The sequence below is a fragment of the Anolis sagrei genome, chromosome 7 (assembly GCF_037176765.1).
Source record: "Anolis sagrei isolate rAnoSag1 chromosome 7, rAnoSag1.mat, whole genome shotgun sequence".
NCBI classification, from domain to species: Eukaryota; Metazoa; Chordata; class Lepidosauria; order Squamata; family Dactyloidae; genus Anolis; species Anolis sagrei.
The window spans coordinates 41,546,643-41,573,748 of NC_090027.1; the positions used below are offsets into that span (position 1 = coordinate 41,546,643).

The 27,106-nt window shown below is 44.8% G+C and overlaps 1 protein-coding gene across 22 annotated transcripts in view; it reads left to right on the top strand.

The window, feature by feature from the left end:
• The window catches only part of NCAM1 (neural cell adhesion molecule 1), a 366,996-nt gene that overhangs the window by 250,745 nt on the left and 89,145 nt on the right, over window positions 1-27,106 (top strand). For 13 of the 22 annotated variants that reach the window (XM_060787043.2, XM_060787042.2, XM_060787046.2 and 10 more), the window contains exons 3-10: window positions 75-287; window positions 2,076-2,219; window positions 2,367-2,504; window positions 4,353-4,470; window positions 6,570-6,739; window positions 8,003-8,145; window positions 18,452-18,481; window positions 26,579-26,729. In XM_060787043.2, coding sequence (XP_060643026.2) covers window positions 75-287; window positions 2,076-2,219; window positions 2,367-2,504; window positions 4,353-4,470; window positions 6,570-6,739; window positions 8,003-8,145; window positions 18,452-18,481; window positions 26,579-26,729 — 1,107 coding nt within the window. The remainder of the gene's footprint in view (window positions 1-74; window positions 288-2,075; window positions 2,220-2,366; window positions 2,505-4,352; window positions 4,471-6,569; window positions 6,740-8,002; window positions 8,146-18,451; window positions 18,482-26,578; window positions 26,730-27,106) is intronic. The other 9 variants (XM_060787045.2, XM_060787050.2, XM_060787052.2 and 6 more) reach the window with 1 other exon arrangement.

The following is a 27,106-nucleotide window of genomic DNA, read 5'->3' on the forward strand; positions in this document are numbered from 1 at the left end:
TTATTGTTTGTAGTTGTATTTCCACTGTGTTGTAATGGTGCAAAGGTCATGCTTTGATGCCTCTTTGCTCCTAGTGACTGGCGATGCCAAATCCAAAGACATCTCCTGGTTTGCTCCCAACGGGGAGAAGCTGACGACAAACCAGCAGCACATCTCCGTGGTGCGCTCCGACGACTCCTCCACGCTCACCATCTACAATGTCAACATCGATGATGCCGGCATCTACAAGTGTGTTGTGTCCAGCGAGGAAGGGGACGTGGAGGCCACCTTGAACGTGAAGATCTTCCGTAAGTGGGGCACCCTCTTGTTTTGTTGTTATGCTACTCGGTAATCAGGTTTTGCCTTGTGGCTAGAAACTATAGCAGGTGTTCTCAACCCATGGATCCCCACATGTTTTGCCTTCAACTCCCAGAAATCCTAACAGCTGGGATTTCCGGGAGTTGTAGGCCAAAACACCTGGGGACCCACAGGTTGGGAACCATTGACTATAGGGATAAAGGCAAGGGTGCATTTTCCTTGGGTCAATAAGTTGACATCTCAGAGCTGTTCGTGTCCAGCTGGTGATAAGAATTATAATGACAGCAGTATGTGTGAAAAAGATCTTGTAGTCCTCGTGGACAGCAAGTTAAACATGAGCCAATAATGTCATGTGGTGGCAAAAAAAGCCAGTGGGATTTTGGCCTGCATCAAGAGGAGCATAGTCCCTAGATCCAGAGAAGTCAAGCTCCCCATGCTCTATTCTGCCTTGGTCAGACCATACCTGAAATCACTCTGTGTCCAGTTCTGGGCACTACAATGGAAGGGAGATGTTGACTCTAAGCTGCAATGTTTCCAAAGGAGGGTGACTCAAATGAGGACAAGCCCTATGAGGAGCGGCTGAAAGAGCTGGGCATGTTTAGCCTGATGAAGACAAGGCTGAGAGGAGACAGGATGAGGGTTATGGATCAAGAGGTAAGGAAAAGTCCTAGGGACGAGGGAGCAGGCTTGTTATCTGCTGCCCTGGAGAGAGGACACAATGGAGCCATGGCTTCAAGGAAGGAAAGGAGATTCCACCTGAACATGAGGAAGAACTTAATGACTGTGAGAGAAAGCTGTTCAGCAGTGGAACTGTTGAGATTAACTTCACAATTCAGCAGCAGATCAGTTGCACAACTTCAGCGCTTTCCAGTAGCTTCTTCCTGCACAGTATTTTCAGTCAACTGCTCCCACAGCCTGCTGTCATGCTGGAACCTTTTTACGTACACTTGAGCACATGCCCGGCAGTTGTCAGTTTTACCATTGTCTTTCCCTCAGTCTAGATGACATTACAAACTTACCACAGCATACAGTTATATCTTTCCTTAGCAGACAGGTTCTTTTAATTACATAGAGCCTTCGATGAACAACATCACAGCACAAGGAGAGAAATATACACTGTACATGACTTCCTTGTATACAATTCTATACAATACACAAAGCAATCTCTGATTGGTTCCCAACTCATTAACTTAACCCAGACCCAGGATTACATCATTCACAATCACCTGGACTAGGCCAGAACACATTCCCCAAATGATTCCCTATATACAGTTAATGCATGACTCAGCATTTCCAATAGAAGCCCATTAGCAGTGCATGACTCAGCTATGTTACATTACAATACATTGTAAAACCTGACAGGAACTCCCTCTCTCTGCCTTGGAGTGTAGTGAGGGCCCATTCTTTTGAGTATTTGAAGCAGAGGCTGGATGGTCATCTGTCGGGGGTGCTTTGAATGGGATTTTCCTGCTTCTTGGCAGAATGGGGTTCTAGAACTGGATGATGGCCCACCAGGTCTTTTCCAGTTCTAGGATTCTAATTACCTGGATAGACTAATAGGTGCAAATGACCCCAGCTGGGATATGTATTTTCTCCCAACTTTGTGTGTGTTTGAGTTGCTTGTAGAGACTTTCTAGAGTTGTTTGTCCTCTGATCTCTGCTGAAATCCAGACTGTGGACAAATCTGTTTAGCATGTGCCACACTCCCTCAGTTTGGTGGGCGAAGTCTAGCGGTGACCATGATGAACTCTCCCCTCTTTGTCTCTGTCTTCTTCCAGAGAAGCTGACTTTCAAGAATGCCCCGAGCCCTCAGGAGTTCAAAGAAGGAGAAGATGCGGTCATTATGTGTGATGTGGTCTCCTCCCTGCCCCCCACCATCATGTGGAAGCACATGGGCAGGGATGTCGTCCTCAAAAAAGACGGTAAGCTGAGTGGGGGAAGAACTTCTTGGAATCATGTTGTTCCTGAGTGGAGATGGGAGAAGTCCTGAGCCTGGTGTTGCTTAAGCTAACTGTTTGGAAGAGTGACGTGCAGACTAGTTGCCTATTCTTCTCTTCTGCTTCTTCCAGTGCGCTTTGTGGTGTTGTCCAACAACTACCTACAGATCAGAGGGATCAAGAAAACAGACGAGGGGATGTATCGCTGTGAGGGGAGGATCCTGGCCCGCGGCGAGGTTGATTTCAGAGATATCCGGGTCATTGTCAATGGTGAGTTGGCCTCTTGGTCCATCCAGGTCAATCTTCTCCTGTAGAAGAGAAGATTCTTCTCCAGGTCAATCTTCGCCAGGTCAGTCTTCTCCAGGTCAATCTTCTCCTGTAGAAGAGAAGAATCTTCTCCAGGTCGATCTTCTCTAGGTCAATCTTTTCCTGTAGAAGAGAAGATTATTTTCCTGTAGAAGAGAAGAACCTTCTCCAGGTCAATCTTCTCCTGTGGAAGAGAAGAATCTTCTCCAGGTCGATCTTCTCCTGTAGAAGAGAAGATTCTTCTCCAGGTCAGTCTTCTCCTGTAGAAGAGAAGAATCTTCTCCAGGTCGATCTTCTCCTGTAGAAGAGAAGGATCTTCTCCAGGTCTATCTTCTCCTGTAGAAGAGAAGATTATTTTCCTGTAGAAGAGAAGAACCTTCTCCAGGTCAATCTTCTCCTGTAGAAGAGAAGATTCTTCTCCAGGTCAGTTTTCTCCTGTAGAAGAGAAGAATCTTCTCCAGGTCGATCTTCTCCTGTAGAAGAGAAGGATCTTCTCCAGGTCAATCTTCTCCAGGTCTATCTTCTTCTATAGAAGAGAAGAAGCTTCTCCAGGTCGATCTTCTCCTGTAGAAGAGAAGGATCTTCTCCAGATCAATCTTCTCCTGTAGAAGAGAAGAACCTTCTCCAGGTCAGTCTTCTCCTGTAGAAGAGAAGGATCTTCTCCAGGTCAATCTTCTCCAGGTCAATCTTCTCCTGTAGAAGAGAAGAATCTTCTTCAGGTCAGTCTTCTCCTGGTCAGTCTTCTCCAGGTCAATCTTCTCCTGACCTATGTTTCCCATCTGCTCTAATCAGTGGTGGGAGTTTGTGGCAATTCCTGCCCAACAGCATGTGTACAGTCCATATTGGCCAAACTGACAGGGCAGAAGCTTCTTAAACATGCAGAGGATTGGACATGGCCTGAGAAGGAAGGCTCTGATCAGGGAAGGCTGTGAGAGCACGTTTTCCTAAGCTGACAGCTTTGTTCTGTTGTCAAGATGTGCATTGTGAGTTGCCCTACTTTTCTGTTCTGGATTCATAGCAACCACTAGGGACTCCCAATTGGGTTGGCTCAGCAGCATTTAGCAGAGATGGATTTCACCTATTCTAAGGCAGGCATCAGCAAACTTGGGGCCTTCGGGTATTTTGGACATCATCTCCCACAATTCCTAACAGTTGGTAGTCCAAAACCCCTGGAGAGTCCAAGTATGCTCATTCCTGCTCTAAGGCTTTGCGAAGTCCTCCCGCAGACCACCATCCGCCTGAGCAATGCGCTCTGCTTTGGTCCGTTTGCTCTCCTAATTGTGCGAGCGACGTGTCCAAAGATTCAGAAGCAGCAGAAGTTCAAGATGTCTTTGCTTCATCTGAATATGTTGAGCTTATTTCTGTTGGAAATATTTCTGCAGATTATTACTTTTGACACTTACTGGATCAAAAGATAATCAGAAGGAACTGCGGTTTGGGAGCTCAGATATTGTGAACCGTTACACATTGCGAGTTGTCCTGCAGGACAACTGTTCGAACCCAGTTTCGTACGGTTCGAACCCGGGATCAGGGTAAGCTCCCATCTGTCAGCTCCAGCTTCCCATGCGGGCACATGAAAGAAGCCTCCCACAGGATGGTAAAACATCTGGGCATCCCATGGGCAACATCCCTGCGGATGGTCATTTCTCTCAAACCAGAAGTGACTTGCAGTTTCTCAATTTTCTTCTGGGATATTGAAATCAAAACAACTTTATAGTACAAATGAAATGACCACAAAACTTTATGATTATTTTATTTGTACCGTCGGAAGGTGTCCTCATGCTGCCCTCTCTTCTCTTCTGACCCTCCCAGTGCCTCCCACTGTCCGTTCCAGGCAGAGCAACGTCAACGCAACAGCCAGCCTCAGCCAGTCGGTCAAATTGGTCTGCGATGCGGAGGGCTTTCCAGAACCAACCATCAGCTGGACCAAGTAAGTGGCACAGTCTTGAAGGAAGCATTGCACATGACTACAAGTTGGTGGGGCAGATGGCGAAAAGTATGGCTTACTTACTTTGAAAGGAGTTGTTGCACTCCAGAAACTTTATGACTGCCACAAACTATTTTATTATTATTTATTTTATTATTATTTGAAACACAACAAGATGAGTCTACAGCAGACACTCTGCTGGCTGTTGTATTGGACCACATGTCGGACCCTTCCCAAGTGTCTAGGACTGTGTGATGTATCGGCAAATAATGCGAGCAGATCCCAGTAAGGTGGCCTTCTGCAGCTGGCAGGTGGTAATTTTGTCAGTGCCGATTGTGTTTAAGTGCAGGCCAAGGTCTTTAGGCACTGCACCCAGTGTGCTGATCACCACTGGGACCCCCTTGGACTGGCTTGTGCCACAGTCTTTGCAGTTCGGTCTTTAAATTAATTAAATTATTATTATTATTATTATTATTATTATTATTATTATTAATATAGGTTTTTTTCAGGCTATATGGTCATGGTCTAGAGCAATGGTTCTCAACCTGGGGTCCCCAGATGTTTTTGGCCTACAACTCCCAGAAATCCCAGCCAGTGTACCAGCTGTTAGGATTTCTGGGAGTTGAAGGCCAAAAGCATCTGGGGACCCCAGGTTGAGAACCACTGGTCTAGAGGCATTCTCTCCTGATGTTTTGCCTGCATCTATGGCAAGCATCCTCAGAGGTAGTGAGGTCTGTTGGAACTACAGACCACCTCACTACCTCTGAGGATGCTTGCCATAGATGCAGGCGAAATGTCAGGAGAGAATGCCTCTAGAACATGGCCATATAGCCCGAAAAAAACTACAACAACCCAGTGATTCCGGCCATGAAAGCCTTCGACAATATATCATCATTATTATTATTATTATTATTATTATTATTATTATTATTATCTAAACCAATAACATATAACTATAGATAAAAACCATTAAAACTATAAAAACATCAAACATAGACATAAGCATGAAACATATTATTGCTCACATCATGTCATCTTTTCCAGTTGTTTCTCTGCAATCCTGCTGTCACTTGGGATTGCAACATCGACAATCCATACTTCGTTTTTTAACACGATCGTGAGGTCAGGAGTATTATGTTCCAAAACTCTGTCTGTCTGAATCCGGAAGTCCCAGAGGAATTTAACGTGTTCATTCTCTGTAACCTTTTCCGGCTTGTGATTCCACCAGTTCTTTGTCACAGGCAGATGGTGTTTGTGGCACATGTTCCAATGAATCATCTGAGCAACGGTGTTGTGCCTCTGCTTGGAGTCTGACCGCGATCTTCTTGCAGCAGCTCAGGATGTGATCTATTGTTTCATCTGCTTCCTTGAAGAGTCTACATTTGGGATCTGTTGTTGACTTTTCAATTCTGGCTTTGACGGCATTGGTTCCAATAGTTTGTTCTTGGGCTGCCAGAATCATTTCTTTAATTATTATTATTATTATTATTATTATTATTATTATTATTTTGTGTCAAAAGCATTGTATACGTAAGTATAACAACTTTTCAGTTCTGGCTTTGATGGCATTGGTTCTAATGGCTTGTTCTTGGGCTGCCAGAATTATTATTATTATTATTATTATTATTATTATTATTATTATTATTAAAAACATAAGATGAGTCCACAGCAGACAATCCGCTGGCTGTTGTTGCTGTTATTATTATTATTATTATTATTATTCTGTGTCAAAAGCATTGCATATGTAAGTATAAATACTGAAAAAAATAGGAACACGAGTGGCTAAATAATTTTTGACCAAAACTAGGCAACAGCCATCTAATTGTTGGTAGTTTTCAAAAATTCTTCCTCTGTGCATGAGGCAGGGCATTGTGGGCGAGCATCCAGGTTGTTGGAACTCAAGGATTCAAGAGTTCTCTCCCTGCTCTGTGGCCTCATGAGAGCTTTTTGCACATTTTCTTGATGTTTTTTGACTTCTTCACAATAAATGTTCCTTGGTAGAAAATGTGTCTGTTTTGAGACAAACACTGTTGGTGCCCAGATTGTCGGAAATCGAAACGGGTGTGTCACTCTCCTCATTCGGTGTCTTTTGCGTCTTTTAGGGATGGGGAGTCAATAGAACGAGGGGAAGATGACGAAAAGTATGGCTTCAGTTACGACGGTTCGGAGCTGACCATCCGCAAAGTGGAGAAGAACGATGAGGCGGAGTATGTCTGCATTGCGGAAAACAAGGCTGGGGAGCATGACGCCACCATACACCTCAAAGTCTTTGGTGAGTTGGGTTTTTACGGTGCGGAAAAGAAATCGGTCTGGAATCTCATTGGTTAAAAATGGTGTAATTTATGAGAATTTGGCTTTTCATTTTTTTTTGTAATTTTTCTTTCCAATTTTAAAATTTATTTATTTATTTATTTATGACATTGATATGCCGCCCTTCTCACCCCGAAGGGGACTCAGAGCAGCTTACAAGATATATATATATATATATATATATATATATATATATATATATACATATACATACATACAATATATTATATTATTAGCATAGTACAATATCAGTATTATATATTACTAAATTGTTCTACACCATTATATTGTAATATTATTAGTAATATTACATGTAATATAGTTATAATATATTATTATTATATTATTATAAGTAGATATCATACCCAACTAATATTATAAGTAGATATCATACCCAACTAAGCCATAGCAGCTAATTTTGTGCTGTAATACAATGATTCAGATCCTTGCTATTAGCAAAAAGGTTAGTAGCAACATGATGTCCCACCCGCAAATATAAGGTTTTTGCAGTTTATTTATTTATTTATTTACAGCTTTTATATTCTGCCCTTCTCCTCATCCCGCAGGGGACTCAGGGCGGTTTACAGTGTACATGTATATGGCAAACATTCAGTGCCAGTTTTTGACATACAAACATATACAGACATACACAGAGGCTATTTAACTTTTTCTGGCCACCAGGGGAGCTGTCGCTTTCATCGTCCATCTGCGACTCTGATGAAGCACTTCCGCATTCCCCGCATGCTTCCCCGCTGGAATGCTTTGCTGGAGTCTTCTTTATGGCCTCATAAATCAGTTAATTTAGCCTCCCCACACATTAAGATGGTACCTAATTTTCCTACTTGACAGATGCAACTGTCTTTCGGGTTGCAAAGGTCAACAACAGGCTACACACAATTGGTTGGAAACCCACTCCAACCTGGGCTGGCTTCAAACTCATGACCTTTTTTGGTCAGAGTGATCTTAATGCAGCTGACACTCAGCCAGCTGCACCACAATAAACCTTTTCCCAAGAACCAACTAGGAAATGACATTTATAGCCCACGAACAAAAATCATGATTCATAGTGTCATCCAAATGGAGACACATTGGCCTCCATGCAGCATGTCGGTGCCATCAGAACTTTTCGTAGCAATTAAGCCAGTTTAAGAATAGCTTTTTGGGGTGTTATTTAGTGCATTCAGCAATTCACTAAACCCCTCCTTGTGTTGTCGCCTTTCTCCAGCAAAACCCAAGATCACCTACGTGGAGAACAAGACCGCCATGGAGCTGGACGACCAGATCACCTTGACCTGCGAGGCCTCTGGGGACCCCATCCCCTCCATCACTTGGAGGACCTCCACCCGGAACATCAGCAACGAAGAGAAGGTAGGGCTGCCCTCTGCTGCTCCTCATCCGCAGCTACGTACTTCTGGCTTCAGGGCAATGAAAACGGGGGGAGACCTGGCCCAGGAGCCCCCTTTGCTCCCTCCCTACTACACACTGAAACCAAAGCTTTTCTGAACTCTGGGCAGGTGCTGATAGCTTTGCAGCCATTATCCCATCAGATCAGAACCACTCTCACTGGTTGGCTGTGGTTAGTATCCCCACATTTCCGATCGAGAGAGGCAAAGTTGGGAGTCCAGCTGACAAGTGACAATTGACTCCTTCCATCTTTTCCCTTTGGCCACTCTTCCTCTGAAGCCTTTGAGATTTCTTGCATCCTACAACTGAGCCAATTCCCTTGGAAGTTCGGGAATCTCTAGTCTAGGCCTTCCTTTGTATGGACAGCTAACTTGGACCCTGATCTTTTCTGTTGACAAGGTGTTTGAGAGGATGTGCCAAATGTGACCCTCTCCTCGTGGCCAAGGTGGGAACTGTTCTCTGTAATGTCTGTGATGTCTGCCCTGGCCCTTTTAGGAAGGGAATTGCTCTTGTCCTACAAAGAACAAGCCAAACAATTAGAGTAACCAGAGTGTTGTGTGGTTTCCGGGCTGTATGGTCATGCTCTATTGGGCGAGTGGCCTTATTAACAAAAGGCCTTCCCCAGTGTGACCCAGCACCAGTAGCCCAAAGTGACAAAAGAACATAAAACACACAGGCGAATGGGTTGTTGTAAGTTTTTTCGGGCTATATGGCCATGTTCTTGAGGCATTCTCTCCTGACGCAGACCAATGTTATCTCTTCCATAGGAGGCTATGTAGTAAAATAATAATAATAATAATATATTATGATGATTATTATTATTATTTTATCATAATATATTTATAATATTTATCGTAATAATATAAAATAAATTATTTTGTAGTAAAAGAATATGGTTGCACTATTTACAACAACAAGGTTTCCAGGACACAAGTAAAGTTCAGCCTTCACACTGGCGCTTCACACAGAAGGCCTTCTCATACTGAGGTTTACCTCAGACTAAGGCCTACTTCACACAAAGGCTTCTCTCACAGACTAAGGCCTACTTCACACAAAGGCTTCTCTCACAGACTAAGGCCTACTTCACACAAAGGCTTCTCTCACAGACTAAAGCCTACTTCACACTGTGGGGCCTTTTCAGAGCCTGAGACCTTTCTCCCATTGAGGCAAACTAACACCGAAGCCTCTAAGCTACAGGCACACCTGCTTATAGAGAACTGCAGCTTTTGTCGAGTCATTGCATCCATTTAACCCTTTCAGTGCTTGAAGAATCACGTTTTTGTAATTAAAAATACCTAGTTAATTTTTAGTATTTCTGACATGTTCTAGCAGCATTTTTTCCTAGAAGAAAATGCTCCCAGAACATGGTCATACAGCCCAGAAACCACACAACACCCCAGTGATTCCAGCCATGAAAGCCTTCGACAAAATTATAGTAACTTCATTGAATTTCATAGCCTTCTCTGTCCCGCTTGGTACCCATTATATAGTAAAATACCATCTAGAAATATTCCTAAAAATATTTGGCTTATCTATCCAGGACGATTGTTCTAAGCATGGAGGCTTGTTAGTGATTCTTGTTTTTGGCCCCAACTAAGCTGTTGGTTATATAACTGCAAGCCCAAATTGTCCATTTTGGCACCTCTGGTTGGAGTTTGACAGTTGGAGTTTGACAGTTGGAGTTTGACAGATTCCTCTAACTTTGAGTCCAACTCCTCCATTCTTGACCACAGAATGGGTTCAGTACCAAAGCAACTGTCCCTAGTCTATGGCTTCAGAGGAGCGGGGCAGCCATGGAGGCTCTGGTTCCAGTGTGTATTTCCAGACGTTGTGGCGAGGAGGGGGCTGCCCTTGTGGCCTGTGGGGATTTTGCGGGCCAACGCCAGAACCCCCCACCCACCCCCCTTTTGCACTCGTACCTCCACGCTGCACGTATACCTCCAGGCACAAAAGCCTTGGCTGCCTTTGTGTTCGCCTGTTAATTGTCGTTGATCACATATCAATATCATTTTTTTTTTGTTCTCGATGGCAAAAATAATTAGCAGTTTCGAAGGGAAGGTGATGATTAGCTATTAGACTCAGGCAGGAATCCCACCCAGGCTTTTCTCTCGTCAGTTGCTATCATGTCTCCCTTTTGAAAAGCGAGCAAATGCATAAATTGAGGGAGGATTAAGAGAGAGCAGCAAAAGTTGGTTGGGAGCCAGTGCAGCTGCAGGATCAAGTGATGTGGGTCCACTAATCCTAAACCACTTAGTTGGAAAGGTGGTGCTACATTTCGTGTTTCCCTTGCCTTCCTCCCTCCTTTTTAAGCCAAGGTATTGAATCTACTTAAAATAATTGACCTGGAAATGCAGAATCCCTCAGATCACTTGGGGTGCAAGAGAAAGTACAGCAGCATAAAGTGGGAAGGGATCCCAGGACATCCAATGCCATTTTGAATTGACAATACAGAGATAGACAGAACACAAGGAGGTATGTTGTGTCGACGTCAACATCCAGCTTTTTGGCACCTTGGAATCCACATCCTTCCCTACCGGGAGTTGATCACTCGTAGAGCAAGAGAAAGTACAGAAGCATAAAGTAGTATTGAATCTACTTAAAATAATTGACCTGGAAATGCAGAGTCCCTCTGATCACTCGGGGCGCAAGAGAAAGTACAGATGCATACAGTGGGAAGGGATCCCTGGACATCCAGTGCAACTACCTACCAGCACAGAAATCCAGGAGGAGGAATAATAATAATATTTTGTTTATATTCCATCCTATCTCCCCAAGGGGACTCAGGGCGAATCACAGTATACAGAACATTCAGTGCCATTTTGGATAGACAATACAGAGATAGACCGGAAGGAGGTATGTTGTGTTGACGTCAACATCCAGCTTTTTGGCACCTTGAAATCCACATCCTTCCCTACTGGCAGTCGAATAATTGGAACCACAGTGCATTAGATGTAGAGGAATATCAATTTAGGGAAGACTTAACTGATGGTGTCACATTCGTAAAGGCTTCCTGGTGGTTCAGATAGACCCTTGACAGGGGACTCAGGGCAGATCAGAGTACACATACACGGTAAACATTCAATGCCATTTTGAATTGACAATACAGAGATAGAACAGAAGGAGGTATGTTGTGTTGACGTCAACATCCAGCTTTTTGGCACCTTGGAATAAATATCCTTCCCTACTAGAAGTCGAATAATGGGAACCACAGTGCATTAGATGTGGAGGAATATCAATTTAGGGAAGACTTAACTGATGGTGTCGCATTCGTAAAGGCTTTCCTGGTGGTTCAGATAGACCCTTGACCTGATCCGCCAAATGCAGAGTCCCTCTGATCACTCGTAGAGCAAGAGAAAGTACAGAAGCATAAAGTAGGAAGAGATCCCAGGATATTCAATGCAACTACCTACCAGCACAGAAATCCCGAAGGAGGAATAATAATAATATTTTGTTTATATTCCATCCTATCTCCCCAAGGGGACTCAGGGCGGATCACAGTACACATACACGATAAACATTCAATGCCATTTTGAATTGACAATACAGAGATAGAACAGAAGGAGGTATGATGTGTCGATGTCAACATCCAGCTTTTTGGCACCTTGGAATCCACATCCTTCCCTACTGGGAGTCGAATAATGAGAACCACAGTGCATTAGACGTGGTGGAATATCAATTTAGGAAAGACTTAACTGAAGGTGTCACATTCGTAAAGCCTTCCTGGTGGTTCAGATAGACCCTTGACCTGATCCCCCAAATGCAGAGTCCCTCTGATCACTCGGAGCGCAAGAGAAAGTACAGAAGCATAAAGTGGGAAGGGATTCCAGGACATCCAATGCAACTACCTACCAGCACAAAAATCCAGAAGGAGGAATAATAATATTTTGTTTATATTCCACCCTATCACCCCAAGGGGACTCAGGGCGGATCACAGTACACATACACAGTAAACATTCAATGCCATTTTGAATTGACAATACATAGACAGAACAGAAGGAGGTATGTTGTGTCGATGTCAACATCCAGCTTTTTGGTACCTTGAAATCCACATCCTTCCCTACTTTGTGAATAGCTGGGAGTCGGATAAAGGGAACCACAGTGCATTAGATGTGGAGGAATATCAATTTAGGGAAGATTTAACTGATAGTGTCACATTCATAAAGGCTTCCTGGTGGTTCAGATACACCCTTGACCTGATCCACCAAATGCAGAGTTCCTCTGTTCACTAGGGGCACAAGAGAAAGTACAGAAGCATAAAGTGGGAAGGGATCCCAGGACATCCAATGCAACTACCTACCAGCACAGAAATCCAGAAGAAGGAATAACAACAACAACAACAACAACAACAACAACACTTTATTTATATTCCGCCCTATCACCCCAAGAAGACTCAGGTCTGATCACAGTACACATACACAGTAAACATTCAATGCCATTTTGAGTTGACAATGCAGAGATAGACAGAACAGAAGGAGGTATGTTGTGTCGATGTCAACATCCAGCTTTTTGGTACCTTGAAATCCACATCCTTCCCTACTTTGTGAATAGCTGGGAGTCGGATAAAGGGAACCACAGTGCATTAGATGTGGAGGAATATCAATTTAGGGAATTTAACTGATAGTGTCACATTCATAAAGGCTTCCTCCTGGTTCAGAAAGACCCTTGACCTGATCCGTGAACAGGCCATTTCTTACAACCCAATAGGTAGATTTACTTCATATTTGATCCGAGGAAAGCCTTTCTAGAATTGTCCTTTTTCATGCTATCTACTTTGATCTTATCTGTGATATATTATCCCTCTCATGGAAGAACTCATTAGTACGGCATCACCCTTTATTTTGATTTTTGGAACCCAGAGAACTTCAGGTCATTCAAAGAGCAGTCTCCCTGCTCCGTAAGGTCAGCGTAAAACTGCTAACTATTTTTGAAACACCCACTTCTGCTGTTGGGCAATCTATACGAAGGAACTATGAGGTTGCCCGCTTGGTTGGATAGATTTTATGTGTAATGGTGGGGGAGTGCAAGGAGACGGGGAAATGATTCTCTGCTGCGTCATTGTTTGTCGAAGGGGAAACGCTATGTGTTGGCTGCATTCTTTGGCTGATGGTTTCTCTTGTTCTTCCTGGATGATTTGTAGGTGTTGATGCTGCCATGTTGTTGTGCTTAGTTTGAACTTCATTCCATTGAAAATGTCGTGAAGCAAAATTGTTATGTCTGGGGATTATAAATCACCAAAATATTGGAGTAATCATCATACAATGTTGTTTAGAAAAAAGCAAAGGAATAATAATAATAATAATAATAATAATAATCCATATAAATAAAACTTGTATGTTTGTTTGTGGGATCAGCATATCTCAAAAACCACTGGCCGAATTGACACCAAATTTGGACACAAGACACGTATCAAGCCAATGAGTGACCATCACTCATAAAAACACTGGAAAACACAGCAGAAGAGACTTTAAAACAGCGTTTCTCAACCTAGGGGTCGGGACCCCTGGGAGGGTCGCGAAAGGGTGTCAGAGGGGTCGCCAAAGACCATCAGAAAACACAATATTTTCTGTTGGTCATGGGGGTTCTGTGTGGGAAGTTTGGCCCAACTCTATCATTGGTGGGGTTCAGAATGCTCTTTGATTGTAGGTGAAGTATAAATCCCAACAAGTACAACTCCCAAATGTCAAAGTCTATTTTCCCCAAACTCCGCCAGTGCTCACATTTGGGCATATTGAGTATCCGTGCCAAGTTTGGTCCAGATCCATCATTGTTTGAGCCCACAGTGCTCTCTGGATGTAGGCAAACTACAACTCCCAAACTCAAGGTCAATGGCCACCAAACCCTTCCAGTATTTTGTGTTGGTCATGGGAGTTCTCTGTGCCAACTTTGGTTCAATTCCATTGTTGGTGGGGTTCAGAATGCTCTTTGTTTACGTGTTAACTATAAATCCCAACAACTACAACTCCCAAATGATAAAATCAACCCCCCCCCCCAACCCCACCAGTATACAAATTTGGGCATACCGGGTATTTGTGCCAAATTTGCTCCAGTGAATGAAAATACATCCTGCAGGTCTTTCTTTACATGGCGATTCATAATGTTAGAATTGTGGTTGGGGTTCACCACAACACGAGGAACTGTATTAAGGGGTTGCGGCATTAGGAAGGTTGAGAACCACTGGTTTAAAAGCCAAAAATCAAAAAAATATATTACAACGCATGCACAAAGCCACACACACACACACATATATACATACATACATTAGGCTTGGGCAATCCATGGTTCTAAATGGTTCTAAAGTACTTACAAAACTAAAGTTCTGGTGGTGAAAATTTCAGAACTCTAACAAAACTCTCAAAATTTCATAATAAATGGCAGTTCCTAATAGGTTCTGTCATTAAAATCACCAATAATGAAATAATAATTAAATTTTGAAAGTTTTGTTAGAGTTCTGAAATTTTCACCACCAGAATTTTAGTTTTGTAAGTACTTTAGAACCATTTAGAACCATGGATTGCCCAAGCCTAACACATATATATGTATATGTATGTATATGTATATATATATGTGTGTGTATATATATATATGTATATATATACACACACACAAACACACATATATACACATATACATAAATATATACACACAAAGCACATATACATAGACTGGGCCACAGCAACGCATGGCAGGGGACAGCTAGTCTATATAAATAAAAATGTATTGTTCGTTTGTGGGATTGACGTAACTCAAAAACCATTGGGCAAATTGATACCAAATTTGGACACAATACACCTATCAGGCCAACAAGTGACCATCAGTCATAAAAACACTGAAAAACACAGCAGAAGAGATTTAAAAATATAAAAAAATACAATTCATGTGCAGAACGACATATATACAGACACAAAACACATATTACAGACTGGGCCACAGCAACACATGGCAGGGGATGACTAATATCTCATAAGTAAAGATCACTTTTATGTTGTCCTCATGTAGCAGGTGGTTGAAATGGTCACAAAGAGAGTTAGTTGCCTGATGCCAGCTCTTTTGCCTGGAGGCAGTGTTCTCCACCCTTTGTTTTACTTCTCTGAGGAGTATCTGTTAGGGCTTAGCCAAGGCCCAAGTTGGTCCTCAGGATGAACTTCATGATGACTGCACACTTGATCTTACTACAAAGCCTGGGGAGACTGGAGTCTTCTTCCTCCACATAAAGGCCATCAAGACCTTATTACAACTTGGAGACACCTGCCCAGATCTCATTTCTTGTTGGTAGATCTCCTATTTATTTATTTACAGCATTTATATTCCGCCCTTCTCACCCAAGAGAGAACTTGGGGACGGATCACAGAACACATACACAGCAGGCATTCAATGCCGTTAAACAGACAAGACAGACAACAGGTAGAGGTATAATGTTGACATTTTTCCCAACTTCGGCGTCCTGGAGGTTGTGCTCAATTCCAGCCTCAGGAGGTGCTGTCGCTCCATCCTCTGATGAACAGCCCTTGATCATAGACTTTCTCCTTCCTTTGAACGCTGGCATTTTCTGGTATTTCCTTTATCGTGCCATAAAATATCGCGCCACTTAAGTGGTGCCTAATTTCTCTACTCACAGCTCTCAACTGTTTTCGAACCGCTTAGGTGGACAGTAAGCTGGGCTGAAGGTTGGGTGCTCACCCCGACACGGACTTCAAACTGCCAACCTTTGAATTAGTAAGATCTATTGCACCTGGTGGGGCATTGGGTTTCAGTCAGCTGCTGAAATCGCTGTCCGAAAGGTCACAGTTTTGAATCCGGGGAGCAGCGTGAGCTCCTGCTGTTAGCCGCAGCTTCTGCCAACCTAGCGGTTCGAAAACATGCAAATGTGAGTAGATCAGTGATGGGCAACCTTTTGAGCTTGGTGTGTCAAAATTTGCCACAAACCTGAGCATAACTTGGGTGGGGTGTCACCTCGAGAGAAAAAACCCCATAATTTTGCAATATTTATAGTTTAAATGAGAAAAAATGTATAATCCATGCTGAGTTATGGAGTGAACAATGCTCAGACGTGCAGATGTTAAATTTGTAGAGCCTTTTACAAATTTAAGGATGGAATTAGATTGGCTCTTATAAGGTGTATTTCTCTGTATGCGGCCGCATGTGTCTGCGTGTCATCAAAAATAGCCATGCATGTCAGTGCTGACACTCGTGTCATAGGTTCACCATCATGGGAGTAGATCAATAGGTACCGCTCCAGCGAGGAGGTAATAGCGCTCCATGAACTCATGCTGGCCAGATGACCTTGGAGGTGTCTATGGACAATGCCGGCTCTTCAGCTTAGCAATGGAGATGAGCACCAACCTCTAGAGTCAGATACGACTGGACTTAATGTCAGGGGAAAACCTTTACCTTTACTTTTATGCTGCTGGTGATTAACCAGGTGTTCTAAAGCCCGGCCGAACACAAGAGGTGGATAGCTCCAGATCCAGAGTGGGCCTCTCCATTGAACTGAATGGGCACATTCTTGTGGAGGGGCATCTAGACCAGTGATTCTCAACCTTCCTAATGCTGCGACCCCTTAGTATAGGTCTTCATGTTGTGTTGACCCACAATCATAACGTTATTTTCATTGCCACTTCATAACTGTAATTTTGCTACTCTTATGAATTGTAATGTAAATATCTGATATGTAGGATGTATTTTTAGTCACTGGACCAAATTTGGCACAAATACCCGATACACCCAAATTTGAATACTGGTGGGGTTGGGGTGATTCAATTTTGTCATTTGGTAATGCTGGAGTTGCTGGGATGTATAGTTCACCTAAAATCAAAGAGCCTTCTGAACTCCACCAATGATGGAATTGAATCAAACTTGGCACACAGAATTCCCATGACCAAGAGAAAATACTGGGAAGGTCTGGTGGACATTGACCTTGAGTTTTTGGAGTTGTAGTTCACCTACATCCAGAGAACACTGTGGACTCAAGCAATGATGGATCTGGACCAAACTTGGCACAAATACTCAATATGCCCAAATGAGAACACTGGTAGAGTTTGGAGAAAATAGACCTTGCCATTTGGGAGTTGTAGTTGTTGGGATTTATAGTTCACCCACAATGAAATAGTATTCTGAACCCCACCAACGACAGAATTGGACCAAACTTTCCACACAAAACCCCCATGACCAACAGAAAATACTATGTTTTCTTATGATCTTTGGCGACCCCTCTAACACCTCCTCGCGACCCCCACAGGGGTCCCGACCCCCAGGTTGAGAACCACTGATCTAGACCCTCCTGGAATGAGTTTCGTATCTCGATGTCCTTTTGTCACAGAAGGGAATGGGTTCGTTGAAGATATGTGTGTGCCTGTTGAGAAAACATCAACGTTGGTTGCAACCGTTGGCACTGGGAATGCTTTGAGGAGCAGTGCTGGGTTGCAACCCCTCGTCACTCGAACATCTCATTTGTGTGTTTGGTGTCCATTGGTCCTCCTGTCTGCTGCCGCCATGCCAAACACAATGCGATACAATCACCAAGGGAGGAGGGGACTCCTTAACCGCAGCAGATCAAGCCCGCAAAGCAACAGGTAGAGAGACACACAACATCTCCGCGATTGTGTAGCTCACTCGCAAGCCCTGACTATCCCGAGGTTGGAATAGGCTATCCACAGGCTTGGTTTGGCTTCTGTTGCTGTTGCTTTCGCTGGGCTTTGAATTTGTGCTGCCTTTTCACTCCGCAGTTGCTTCTTCAACAGCATGTACCTTTTGTTGAAAAAAAAAAAAGGCAGACGACACTACGCTTGTATGTGCATGCATGGAGAAGCGTTTTAAACGTGTGGCGTTAACAGCTGTGTTTGTGAAGATGGAGAGCCGTTCATGTAGCTCCGCGGAAACGTTTCTGTGTATTTTCACCGTGGCGGTCACTGTGATGAGTGGCAAAACGGCGGCACAAAACCAAACGGGCAGATTTGGTTGCCGGAATCACGGGGAGGGCGGATGGTCAAGTCGGCTTCGATGGAATGGATGTGACAATCATTTCCAAACAACTAAAACGCTGATTGGAATGAATACCGGGGAAAAGACGTCCCGTCTCGGTTCCCTTGGTCTTCATTGGGCCACTCCACCCTTCCCACCCTTCTGGAGTCTTGTTCCGCATGTGCACCGAATGAAGTGTGATGCATACCGCTTATTAACCGAAGGCCGGGAGAAGCAGCCACGTTTGCAAACACTTATTGCTCTCTCTCTTGTGTGTGTGTATTGTCGTGTTTTATTTATTTATTCTCTCCAGGCTTCGTGGACCCGGCCGGAGAAACAAGAGGTATAAGATTACCACACTTAGACAACCGTCTTTAGCGCTTTGCATTGATTATATCTTTCGTATTTAAGTGTTGCGGATTAACACATTTCCGGTAGCGGTAACCGAGCCCATGGAGACGCCAATCCTATACCCACGCGCCGGGGAGTAAGCCGAACTGAACTGAGCGGGGCTTACTTTAGAGTGGGCATGTATAGGATTGCGTTGCAAAGCTATTAATAATGTAACTTCATTAACGCTGAGGATATATACCTATATATCAACCATACTAAATTCTGGTAGTGCTAGAAGCCGCTTCTGTCATAGTGCATCCTGTAATGAGCAAGCATAGTGTCTCAGGAGTGGGCCAGATTCCTTCCCTATCATTTTGGGGTACGCGTAGCATTAACGTGGGCCCGGGTTTTAGTGTCAGTAAAGCAGCTTTCCACTCCTTGAAGATGGAAACCCAAAAGTCCTCTCTGGAGGTGGATCTAGACCAGGTGTCCTCAAACTACGGCCCGAGGGCCGGATACGGCCCACCAAGATCATTTACCCGGCTCTCACTCAGGGTCAGCTGAAGTCTGAAATGACTTGAAAGCACACAACAAAAACAACAACAATCCTATCTCATCAACTGAAAGCAGCCCCACACTTTCCACTGAAATACTAATAAGTTTATATTTGGGTTGCTGTAGGTTTTTCGGGCTATATGGCCATGGTGTAGAGGCATTCGCTCCTGACATTTTGCCTGCATCTATGGCAAGCATCCTCAGAGGTAGTGAGGTCACTACCTCTGAGGATAAGGCTACTCCTTGCATAAGGCTACTCCAGCGTATAAGACGACCCCTGACTTTTGAGAAGATTTTCTTGGGTTAAAAAGACCTCACTACCTCTGAGAATGCTTGCCATAGATGCAGGCGAAATGTCAGGAGAGAATGCCTCTAGACCATGGCCATATAGCCCGAAAAACCTACAGCAAGCCAGTGATTCCGGCCATGAAAGCCTTCGACAAAGCTTATATTTCTTAAAATTGTTCATTTTAAATTACCGTATACTCCAGCATATAAGACGACTGGGTGTATAAGACAACCCCCAACTTTTCTAGTTAAAATATAAGACTACCCCTCTTCCAACACACACCAAAGCATCAGATTTGATTTCAGTATGGTTATTTTCCTATGACTGTCCCTCCTTCTCTGCCTCTCAGATCTCGCACATGCGCACATGCACTGCTTCACTGCAGTCTTCAAAAGCGAGATCTGAAAGGCAGAGGAGGAGGTACAGTAATAGGATACAAGGGCGGGCCAGACAGGTAGAAGAGGTGTGTTTTTCTGGGCCCAGAGCCACTCTGTCTTTTTTCCCCCATACCCCAGGTGCCTTGGATGCCTGTGGCTTGCTCCGCCCTTCACTTACACCTTCCCGGTGAGGCGCCCCTTCACCTCACCATCGGGACCACATTAAGTCCACAAATCCTGATGAATGGATTTTCTTCTACCATACTTGTACAGTGTTGCCCTTAATGCTTTCATACAGTTGCTGCATACGGCAGGGCCGCAGCCACTGCAATTTTTGAGCTCCCCCCACCATATGCAGCAACCACAGATTCTCCAATCCGGATTGGAAGTTTCTGCACCCGCTCTATAAGACGACTCCCGGCATATAAGGCTACTTCTGCATATAAGACAACCCCTGACTTTTGAGAAGACTTTCTTGGGTTAAAATGTAGTCTTATATGCCAGAATATACGGTACTTTATTGTTTTAAAGTGTTTTTTCACTACAAATAAGATACATGCAGGAATTGATTCATATTTTTTTCAAACTATAATCTGGCCCTCCAACAGTTTGAGGGACTGTGACCTGGCCCTCTGTTTAAAAAGTTTGAGGACCCCTGATCGAGACCCTCCTGGAAACACTCCCATCTCTATGCCCTCCGTCACCACAGAAGGAGATGCCCAGGGCCATCGTGTCAAATGTGGTGTTCTTTCAGGTCCCCCACACAACCATGGAGGAGGGTCCAGGCAAGGTGACGATGCCTCTTGTCCCTGGATTTCAGGCGGCGGACCCTCTCACCCATTCGGATTCACTTGCTTGCTCATTTGTCTCCAGTTAGGTGCATTCTGCTTTACTCTAAAACGTTTGCATCACATTCCATCTCAGAAGCAACGCAGAGACCCCACTCAAAGCCAGCGCGATCCCCTGAAAACGATCCCACTGGCTCCATTTTGAAATGAGAAATTGGCTAATGTTGGGTTTCAAACCAGATTTCACAAACTGCCAGCTGATCCGTAATGTAAACCAGTGGTTCTCAACCTGGGGTCCCCAGATGTTTTTGGCCCACAACTCCCAGAAATCTCAGCCAGTTTATCAGCTGTTAGGATTTCTGAGAGTTGTAGGCCAAAAACATCTGGGGACCCCAGGTTGAGAACCACTGATGTAAACAAAGGTCATCCGAAGTTGGTAACCACCAGAAGCCTGATTTTTTTTTAAACACAGATATGAATTTTGCTACTCGGTGTTGTCTTTTCTGGGAAGAGTAGACATCCTAAACTCCATAACTGATCACTGATTTCCATTTGGATGGGTTGGTGCACAGAACCTGGTTGAGTTTAAACGGGGGATCGATTCCATGTTGATGTTTTGAAAGTCTGGAATGCTTTTGAATGACCGTTCTTGGTGATGCCACATTGCCACTTTCGGAGCAGAGATGTTCAATTGTAAGTCTGGTATATTCTTTTGAAGACCAAGCGAAATCTCCACATTTTAAGAGCAGAATAGCACATTCCAATCATGGTATGGGGAAGACTCCTGGAAATGGGTCCCTGGGAACTTTATGCCAGGTAGAAGGTGCTGGGTCGCCTTCTGACCTGGTAGTTAAGGAAGAGAAGGAATACAAGAGCCTTGTGCAAGATATGTCACTTTAATGAATGTTAGCTGATGTGCATGAGTTCCACAAGAGGCCAAAGACAGTCTTAGCCTTTCTCTATCCTGCCGTTTTCCAAGTCAAAAGCTGGGGTGGAAAATATGATTTTCTAATGAGGACACCATTGGAGAAGACACCCTCATTTCTCAAGATGAGGGTGAAGAGGCTTGCTGTGATGGAGCTTCTCTTCTGGCTTTGTATTTCCATGCTCTTTCTCTTGCCAGGTGCTTCTGAGGGCAACTGTGGGTCTCAGGATCCACACTAGAACCGTTTTCAGTGTTCCTCACTTTCTGCAATGCTAGAAATTTGGGAGATTGAAGGGAAATTGTGGTGGCTCGGTGCCCTCCTTTTGCGTCTTGCCCCTATAGATATACAAAAATGTAGAAATGTTCTCTTGGATGGATAAAACCTTTCCCTCTTTGCTCCTTGAAATGGTGATGTGTCCAACTGTCTATTTCAATGTTAGTCAAAGGAAGAGAAGGCAGCAAAACTAGGCCAATCCAGAAGGATGAGAGGTGATACATCAGAGGCAAAGAAGGAAGCTGGTGGCCACTGGGGGAGTGGGTTTCAGGGCTCTGGTCCACCTTGACCCCATGTACCTGTCTCTTTTGCCCCATGGAGCAAACCTTCTGCTAGAGTTGGGCCCGAATCACTGTTAATGAAAAGGTTTGTAGTTTTTGTAGGGCCATTTTTTGAGTAATTTCCGAAAACAGAAAGGGGAAGAGAGAAACGATAAGACCAGTGAAACGAATTTGGAGAGATGATATTTTGGGAAAGAGTTAAGTCCACAAATATCTGGGGCAGGGGGATCTGTGTCGTCTTTTTCTCTCCCCACCAGAAGAAGTCTCCTCTATATTTTCTTGGAAAGTTACCTCCTCCTCCAGAAAGGGCCCTTAGAACTCACTTTCCCAATGGTGCTAGCATAGTGTGGCCATCTTGGAGTATGATGGGAGTAGATGCGGGGAATGCCGTGGATGGAGCGTACCTGGATTTCAGGAAGGCCTTCTTTGACAAGGTCCCCCATGACCTTCTGGCAAGGAAACTAGTCCAATGTGGGCGAGGCAAAACTATGGTGAGGTGGATCAGTAATTGGATAAATGGACGAACCCAGAGGGTGATTCCCCCCAAGGCTTCCTCTTCATCCTGGAAAGAAGTGACGAGTGGAGTGCTGCAGGGTTCCGTCCTGGACCCGGTCCTGTTCAACATCTTTATTAATGACTTAGATGAAGGGTTAGAAGGCAGGATCATCCAGTTTGCAGATGACACCAAATTGGGAGGGAGAGCCAATAGTCCAGAGGACAGGAGCAGATTAGAGAGATGAATGGCCAAAACTAAGAAAATGAAGTTCAACAGGGACAAATGCAAGAGACTCCACTTAGGCAGAAAAAAACAAATGCAAAGATACAGAATGGGGGACAATACCGGGCTCAAGAGCAGTACGTGTGAAAAAGATCTGGGAGTCCTCGTGGACAGCAAGTTAAACATGAGCCAACAATGTGATGTGGCTGCAAAAAAAGCCAATGGGATTTTGGCCTGCATCAATAGCATCGTGTCTAGATCTAGGGGAGTCCTGCTCCCCATGCTCTATTCCGCTTTGGTTAGACCACACCTGGAATATTGTGTCCAATTCTGGGCACCACAATTCAAGCAGTTGTGCAAAGGCCTCCCGGCCAATGCACCAGCCCTTCGCAAGCCTGTCCGCACACTGAGGGGTCTTTCTGCCTTTAAACGCAATGCCCTCTGCAGCAATAGTGTTGGTCAGTCTTCCTGGACTGCTTAAGCCCTGCCTTGGTGGACTCCTGCGGACCCGCGGAGGAAGGAAGACGTTCAGAGTCTCGTCCTGCATCTGTTGCCATGGCAACCGATGATAAAGCCGGGCGTTCGGTGCAGAGCGTTCCCTTTGTAGCTGATGTGCGCCTAATCAGGACACGAGGACTGCTTTTGATGTGTATATTATGGGATGCCTGCTCACCTGCAGATGGAACGGGGTTGGGGAGGGGCCGCTCCTTGGCATGCTCTTGGTGTTTCCCCCCACTTCATTAGTGCAGCCCCATAAAAAAATTCTATAGGAAATGGAGATTAAATCCAGTTTTTGCAAGAAAGCAACCCATTTCCATCCTGTTTTTGCAAGAAAGCAAACCTCTAGAATTTTGTGGAGTGTGTCTGCTTTGGATGCATACAAAAATATTTTCTGTTAAGTGCATTTATGTTAAACAGAAGAGGTGAAACTTTGCCTGCAGGGATTTAGTATGAACCGATGTAATCCAGTGACTGCAGTTGAAAGACTGATTCCATCGGAAGCTGTCAACCAAGCCATCTAAGCAGGGTCTCCATATTCCGTGAGTCACGGAAAAGGAGTTGCAAAGAGCGAACCACCCTTTTCCTTTGTTCCCTCAAGCCTTGCTTACGGGCTTCCCAGGGGCACTAACTGGCGGAATTAGATTCTTTTGGTCAATTCCTTTCAAGGGATACGCTTGGAATTGACTCAGACCTGGGTGGCACAAGCAAGGCAAGAGCTTGAGGAAAAGGGCATTGAGGCGACGATTCCCAGAATCCACCAACCAGCATGATTTGAAGATCCTGAGAGACGTGGCCTAAAACAAAGCAGCTTTCCAACGCTGATCAGAAAGTATGGTGGGAAAGCACCGTGTTATTGAGATGCCTCATAACATCAGGATGTTGTTCATCAGCTCCAGCAGCCAGCTCCTTGTTTTTGGACCAGAGTTCTTGATTTCTTCCATCCGTAGATCATCCAGGCCAGCTGCTTTGCCATTCTTGCATTTATTGAGTTGTTGTTGTTCATTCGTTCAGTCGTCTCCGACTCTTCGTGACCTCATGGACCAGCCCACGCCAGAGCTCCCTGTCGGCCGTTACCACCCCCAGCTCCCTCAAGGTCAGTCCAGTCATTTCAAGGATGCCATCCATCCACCTTGCCCTTGGTCGGCCCCTCTTCCTTTTTCCTTCCACTTTCCCCAGCATCATTGTCTTCTCTAGGCTTTGCTGTCTCCTCATGATGTGGCCAAAGGACTTCCACTTTGTCTCTAGTCTCCTTCCCTCCAATGAGCAGCCGGGCTTTATTTCCTGGAGGATGGACTGGTTGGATCTTCTCACAGTCCAAGGCACTCTCAGCACTTTCCTCCAACACCACAGCTCAAAAGCATCGATCTTCCTTCGCTCAGCCTTCCCGAAGGTCCATCTCTCACATCCGTAGGTGACTACAGGGAAGACCATGGCTTTGACTAGGCAATGGATCTTGGTTGCCAGTCTGATGTCTCTACTCTTTACTATTTTATCGAGACTGGACATTGCTCTCCTCCCAAGAAGGAAGCGTCTTCTGATTTCCTGGCCACAGTCTGCATCTGCACTCATCTTTGCACCTAGAAATACAAACCCTGTCACGGCCTCCACGGTTTCTCCCTCTATTTTCCAGTTGAGAGCCATGTCCAATTCTGTAGATGTAAAGGGTTCATGAAGGTTGTTGTTCTCAAATTCTGGTTGTCTGGCTATTGGTTTCTTTTCTACTTTGGTGGCAAGGTTGGGTTTCCCATTCTTCAAGAGTTGGTGTGCTATCTGATCTGCCTTTATGTTGGCATGGGTATTAGTTTGTGAGAGGTCGTTACTCAACCGTCTTAGCAGCCTCCACGCCTTCTGGCTGCTCCTGCCCATGTCGATCTCTGTGACTGCCTGAACATCAAGCAAAAAGTGGGTGCTAGAAACAATATCATACGAGAGCTGACTGGCACAACCTGGGGATCACAAGCACACACAGTGAAGACATCTGCCCTTGCGCTATGCTACTCTGCTGCTGAGTATGCACGCCCAGTGTGGAACACATCTCACCACACTAAAACAGTGGATGTGGCTCTTAATGAGACATGCCGCATTATCACGGGGTGTTTGCGCCCGACACCACTGGAGAAATTACACGGCTTAGCCGGTATTGCACCACCTGACATCCGCCGGGAAGTAGCAGCCAATAGTGAAAGGACCAAGGCAGAGACACCTCCAGCCCATCCCCTGTTTGGGTATCAGCCAGCACGTCAATGACTTAAATCTAGAAATAGTTTTCTAAGATCTACAGAGACACTCGCTGGAACACCTCAGCAAGCGAGAGTCCAAGCCAGAAAAGCCAGTTTTAAACCAGAGAAGGAAGGAATTTCTTCCGCTTGCTTTTCCCTGCTTCTGGAGTAAAACAACTAATTTCAAAGTAAAGACCATCCAATGAAACAGGAAAGAACGCTTTCAAATCAGTAATGAAAGGATTCGGAAGTGTGAGAAGTTTCGAAGTTTTCTGTGAAAATCAGAATTGACTTTAGAATCGGACTACCAGCATCCCCTGCATCTGAAACAAGTTTTGAACCATTTATTTTGGATCAACCAAGCCTAATGTTTATACATGACCCTCATCGTGTCACCTCTTAGCCTTCTCTTAGCCCAGCTCTTTAAGCCGCTCCTCATAGGGCTTGTTCTCCAGACCCTTGACTATTTGAGTCACCCTCCTCTGGACACATTCCAGCTTAGAGTCAACATCGCCCTTCAATTGTAGTGCCCAGAATTGGACACAATATTCCAGGTGTGGTCTAACCAAGAGCATGGGGAGCATGACTTCTCTGCACTTCTCTGGATCTAGACACTATGCTCTTCTTGCACTTGATGCAGGCCAAAATCCCATTGGCTTGGGTTTTTGTGAGATAATTTCTGCCAGTATGCAATAGTAGGTGTCCATCTCTCTGTCTCTCTCCCTTTCTTTCCAGGCTGTGCTCGGCTACAATGATTGCTACCATTTTCCTGGCATTTGGGGGAGCGTCCAAGGCAACGCTACCTCCCAAAGCGTTCCTGCAGCTCAGCTCTGAAGGATAAAATAGTGGCAACCATCGTGGCTACGGACAGTCGGAGAAGCAATGAACATAGAAGTAGATTGGAGGAGGGCATTGGGAGAGTGGACTTTTTGGAGTTTCACAATGGGCTGCATGTCGTAGTGCCAACTCCGCTTTAGTATCCATCAGGTAGCAGAGAGCGTGCTGCAGCAACCTCTGTGTCTTTCCATTCCGTGAGGGAATTGAGACAGGATAGACGAGGGAGTGGGCTGGTTACCCCAAGGTCCTTTCTCGGACCCCGTCCTGTGTTCCAACGGTGCTCTCGATGTGCGCTTCTCCATTCGTAACCAGCCTTCTCAACTCTGGCTCCTTTCCCCGCTAGACCTTGGACGGGCGCATCGTCGTGCGCAGCCATGCCCGCGTCTCTTCTCTGACGCTGAAGGACATTCAGTACACGGACGCCGGGGAGTACGTCTGCATCGCCAGCAACACCATCGGGCAGGACTCCCAAGCCATGTACCTGGAAGTGCAGTGTGAGTGGGCACAATCCTCCGTCGCCATAAGTTTTGACCTTCTCCTTCTCCATCTGCACTCATATATAAGGAGCTGTTGCACACAAAACATCTGGGGTGGAATGAGTTTGGAGAGAAGAGGTTGAGCAAGTGGGGAGAGGGGTCAGGAGATGAACAACCAAGAGACAAGGAGCAAATGAAATAAGATCAATAGGCAAATAGAACACGTATTTTAAGCCATGATATCTCAATGTAGGACCCCCTGTTAGCGCAGTGGGTTAAACCAATGACCTGCTGAATTTGCTGACCAAAAGGTTGGCAGTTCAAATCCGGGGAGATGGGTGAACTCCAGCTGTTAGCCTCAGCTCCTGCCAACCTAGCAGTTCAAAAACATGCAA